The sequence below is a fragment of the Equus caballus genome, chromosome 2, assembly GCF_041296265.1.
Source record: "Equus caballus isolate H_3958 breed thoroughbred chromosome 2, TB-T2T, whole genome shotgun sequence".
In the NCBI taxonomy this organism is placed as follows: Eukaryota; Metazoa; Chordata; class Mammalia; order Perissodactyla; family Equidae; genus Equus; species Equus caballus.
Window position 1 is genome coordinate 52,631,755 of NC_091685.1, and position 5,156 is coordinate 52,636,910.

Sequence of the window (5,156 nt, forward strand, 5' to 3'; positions counted from 1 at the left end):
GCCAACCCCCAACTCAGTTGGACGGCCGCCAGAGAGGGTAAACGTTGCAGCCTGCCGTGCTGCTCTGCCCTGGGGCCCCCCCCCCACTCAGGTGGCCGACCGCCAGAGTGGGTGAAAGGGGTAGCCCATCGCGCAGCTCAGACCTAGGGGCACCTCCCACCCCCACTTAGGCGGCCAACCGACAGAGAGGGTGTAAGTGGCAGCCTGCAGCGCTGCTCAGCCCTGTGACCCGCCACTCCACTCATGCGGCCAACCGCAAGTGTGGGTAAAAGTAGCAGTCCACCGCGCTGCTCAGCCCTAGTGGCCACCACACCCACTCAGGTGGCCGACCGCCAGAGTGGGTGAAAGTGGCAGCCCGGCCCACTGCTCAGCCCTGGGGACCGCCCCTACCCCTGCTCAGGTGGCTGACATCCAGAGTGGGTGAAAGTGGCATCCCGCTGCACTGCTCAGCCCTGGGGGCCCCACCACCCACTCAGGTGGACGATGGCCAGAGTGGGTAAAAGTTTCAGCCTGCCGCGCTGCTATGCCCTGGAGGCCCCCCCCCCCCACTCAGCCGGACCACCGCCAGAGTGGGTTAAAGTGGCAGCCCGCCGCGCTGCTCAGCCCTGGGGGTCCCCACCACACACTCAGGTGGACGACGGCCAGAGTGGGTAAAAGTTTCAGCCTGCTGCGCTGCAATGCCCTGGGGGACACCCCACTCAGCCGGCCGACCGCCAGAGTGGGTAAAAGTGACAGCCCGGCGCACTGCTCAGCCCTGTGGGCCCCTCCATCCCAACTGAGGCGGCCGACCGCCAGAGTGGGTGAAAATGGCAGCCCGATGCGCTGCTCAGCCCTGGGGACCGCCCCAACCCCCACTCAGGTGGGCGACCGCCAGAGTGGGTGAAAGTCGCAGCCCGCAGCTCTGCTCAGCCCTGCGGGCCCACAACCACTCAGCCAGCCCATCACCAGAGTGGGTAAAAGTGGCAGCCTGCCACGATGCTCAGCCCTGTGGGCCCCTCCACCCCCACTGACGCGGCCGACTGCCAGAGTGGGTAAAAGTGGCAACCCGCCGTGCTGCTCAGCCCTGGGGCCCCCACCCCCCAATCAGGAGGCCCACCGCCAGAGTGGGTAAAAGTGGGAGCCCACCGCAATGCTCTGCCATGGGGGCCACCACCCAATTAAGCGGGCCAACCGCAAGTGTGGGTAAAAGTGGCAGCCCTCCGCGCTGTTCAGCCCTGGGTGGCACCCCGACCACCACTCAGGCGGTCGACCCCCATAGTGGGTGAAAGTGGCAGCCCGCCGCGGTGCTCAGCCCTGGGGGCCAACCCCCCACTCAGCCGGCCGACCGCCAGAGTGTGTGAAAGTGGCAGCCCGCTGCGCAGCTCAGCCCTGGCCCCCCCCCGTCATGTGGCCCACCGCCAGAGTGGGTGAAAGTGGCAGCCCGCCACGCAGGTCAGCCCTGGGGGCGCCCCCCACCCCCACTCAGGTGGCCGACCACCAGAGAGGGTGAATGTGGAAGCCCGCCACGCTGCTCAGCCCTGCGGGCCCCACCGCCACTCAGCCGGCCCACCGCCAGAGTGGGTAAAAGTGGCAGACCACCGCGGTGCACAGCCCTGGGGTCGAACCCCTCCACTCAGCCAGCCGACCGCCAGAGTGGGTTAAAGTTGCAGCCGGCCGCGTTGCTCAGCCCTGAGCCCCCCCACCCCACTCGGGCGGACCACCGCAAGAGTGAGTAAAAGTGGCAGCACGACGGTCTGCTCAGCCCTGGGGACCGCCCCCAACACCGCTCAGGTGGACGACCGCCAGAGTGGGTGAAAGTGGCAGCCTGCCGCGCTGCTCAGCCCTGGGGGCCCCACAACCACTCAGCCAGCCCACCACCAGAGTGGGTAAAAGTGGCAGCCCGCTGTGTTGCTCAGAACTGGGGACCCGCACCACCCCCGCTCAGGCGGCCGAACTCCAGAGTGGGTGAAAGTGGCAGCCCGCCGCGCTGCTCACCCCTGGGGCACCCCCCCCCGCTCAGGCGGCAGACAGCCAGAGTGGGTGGAAGTGTCAGCCCACCGCACTGCTAATCCCGGGGGCCCCACCCACCCCCACTAAGGCAGCCGACCGCCAGAGTGGGTGAAAGTGGCAGCCCGCCGCGCTGCTCTGCCCTGGTGGCCCCCGCCACCCCCACTCAGCCGGCCAAATGCCAGAGTGGGTGAAAGTGGCAGCCCGCCGTGCAGCTCAGCCCTGGGGGCGCCCCCAAACCCCACTCAGGCGGCCGACCACCAGAGAGTGTGAAAGTGGCAGCCAGCAGCGCTGCTCAGCCCTGTGGACACCCCACCCCCACTCAGGCGGCTGACCGCCAGAGTGGGTGAAAGTGGCAGCCACCCGCGCTGCTCAGCCCTGGGGCGCCACCACCCCTGCTCAGGCGGCCGACCGCCAGAGTGGGTAAAAGTGGCAGCCCACCACGCTGCTTAGCCCTGTGACCCGCCACTCCACTCATGCGGCCGACCGCAAGAGTGGGTAAAAGAAGCTGCCCGCCGTGCTGCTCAGTTCTAGTGGCCACCACACCCACTCAGGCGGCCGACCGCCAGAGTGGGTAAAAGTGGCAGCCTGCCGGCTGCACAGCCCTAATGGCCCCCACACCCACTCAGGCGCCCGACCGCCAGAGTGGGTGAAAGTGGCAGCCCGCCGCGCTGCTCAGCCCTGGGGACCGCCCCCACCCCCGCTCAGGTGGCGGACCTCCAGAGTGGGTGAAAGTGGCATCCCACTGCGCTGCTCAGCCCTGGGGGCCCCACAACCACTCAGGTGGACAACGGCCAGAGTGGGTAAAAGTTTCAGCCTGCCGCGCTGCTATGCCCTGGGGGCCCCCCCCCACTCAGCCGGCCGACCGCCAGAGTGGGTAAAAGTGACAGCCTGGCGCACTGCTCAGCCCTGTGGGCCCCTCCATCCCAACTGAGGCGGCCGACCGCCAGAGTGGGTGAAAGTCGCAGCCCGCAGCTCTGCTCAGCCCTGCGGGCCCCACAACCACTCAACCAGCCCATCACCAGAGTGGGTAAAAGTGGCAGCCCGCCACGCTGCTCAGCCCTGGTGGCCCCTACCCCACACTCAGGTGGTCGACCGCCTGAGTCGGTGAAAGTGGCAGCCCACTGCGCTGCTCAGCCCTGTGGGCCCCTCCACCCCCACTGAGGCGGCCGACCGCCAGAGTGGGTAAAAGTGGCAACCCGCCGCACTGCTCAGCCCTGGGGACCCACCCCCCAATCAGGAGGCCCACCGCCAGAGTGGGTAAAAGTGGCAGCCCACCGCGCTGCTCAGCCCTGCGGTCCCCACTGCCACTCAGCTGGCCCACCGCCAGAGTGGGTAAAAGTGGCAGCCCTCCGTGCTGTTCAGCCCTGGGTGGCCCCCCCACCACCACCCAGGCGGCCGACCCCCATAGTGGGTGAAAGTGGCAGCCCGCCACGCAGGTCAGCCCTGGGGGCGCCCCCCACCCCCACTCAGGTGGCCGACCACCAGAGAGGGTGAATGTGGAAGCCCGCCGCGCTGCTCAGCCCTGCGGGCCCCACCGCCACTCAGCCAGCCCACCACCAGAGTGGGTAAAAGTGGCAGCCCGCTGCGTTGCCCAGACCTGGGGACCCGCAACACCCCCGCTCAGGTGGCCGAACTCCAGAGTGGGTGAAAGTGCCAGCCCGCAGCTCTGCTCAGCCGTGGGGGCCCCACAACCACTCAGCCAGCCCATCACCAGAGTGGGTAAAAGTGGCAGCCCGCCACGCTGCTCAGCCCTGGTGGCCCCTACCCCACACTCAGGTGGACGACCGCCTGGGTCTGTGAAAGTCTCAGCCCACTGCGCTGCTCAGCCCTGCGGGCCCCACCGCCACTCAGCCGGCCCACCGCCAGAGTGGGTAAAAGTGGCAGCCCGCCCCGGTGCACAGCCCTGGGGTCCAACCCCCCCACTCAGCCAGGCGATCGCCAGAGTGGGTTAAAGTTGCAGCCCGCCACGCTGCTCAGCCCTGAGACCCCCCCACCCCACTCGGGCAGACCACCGCAAGAGTGAGTAAAAGTGGCAGCACGCCAGTGTGCTCAGCCCTGGGGACCGCCCCCACCACCGCTCAGGCGGACGACCGCCAGAGTGGGTGAAAGTGGCAGCCCGCCGCGCTGCTCAGCCCTGGGGGCCCCACAACCACTCAGCCAGCCCACCACCAGAGTGGGTAAAAGTGGCAGCCCGCTGCGTTGCTCAGACCTGGGGACCCGCACCACCCCCGCTCAGGGGGCCGAACTCCAGAGTGGGTGAAAGTGGCAGCCCGCCGCGCTGCTCACCCCTGGGGGCCCCACAATCACTCAGCCAGCCCACCACCAGAGTGGGTGAAAGTGGCAGCCCGCTGCGCAGCTCTGCCCTGGGGCACCCCCCCCCCCCCACTCAGGTGGCCGACCACAAGAGTGGGTGAAACGGGTAGCCCGTCGCGCAGCTCAGACCTAGGGGCACCTCCCACCCCCACTTAGGCAGCCAACCGACAGAGAGGGTGTAAGTGGCAGCCTGCAGCGCTGCTCAGCCCTGGCGCCCCCCCACCCCCACTCAGGCAGCTGACCACCAGAGTGGGTGAAAGCGGCAGCCCGCCTCGCTGCTCAGCCCTGGGGGACCCCCACCCCTACTCAGGCGGCCGACCACCAGAGTGGGTGAAAGAGGCAGCTCACCGCGCAGCTCAGCCCTGGGGGCGCCCCGACCCCCACTCAGGCGGCCGACCGCCAGAGTGGGTGAAAGTGACAGCCCACCGCGCTACTCAGTCCTGGGGGCCCCCCTCACCCCCACTCAGGCGGCAGACAGCCAGAGTGGGTGAAAGTGTCAGCCCACCGCGCTGCTAATCCCGGGGGCCCCGCCCACCCCCACTAAGGCAGCCGAACGCCAGAGTAGGTGAAAGTGGCAGCCCGCCGCGCTGCTCAGCCCTGGTGGCCCCCGCAACCCCCACTCAGCCGGCAAAATGCCAGAGTGGGTGAAAGTGGCAGTCCGCCGTGCAGCTCAGCCCTGGGGGCGCCCCCAAACCCCACTCAGGCGGCTGACCGCCAGAGTGGGTGAAAGTGGCAGCCACCCGCGCTGCTCAGCCCTGGGGCGCCACCACCCCTGCTCAGGCAGCCGACTGCCAGAGTGGGTAAAAGTGGCAGCCCGCCATGCTGCTCAGCCCTAGTGGCCCCCACACCCACTC

At 69.0% G+C, this 5,156-nt stretch overlaps 1 protein-coding gene across 1 annotated transcript; it reads left to right on the top strand.

Moving 5' to 3' along the window:
* The first annotated feature begins 975 nt into the window (after positions 1–975).
* On the top strand, positions 976–4,818 carry LOC138923120 (uncharacterized protein DKFZp434B061-like). Its single transcript, XM_070259836.1, has 6 exons — positions 976–1,031; positions 1,466–1,707; positions 2,616–2,859; positions 3,460–3,633; positions 3,766–4,008; positions 4,536–4,818. Exons 1-6 carry the CDS (start codon positions 976–978, stop codon positions 4,816–4,818), a joined length of 1,242 nt encoding a protein of 413 aa, XP_070115937.1.
* The last annotated feature ends 338 nt before the right edge of the window (positions 4,819–5,156 follow it).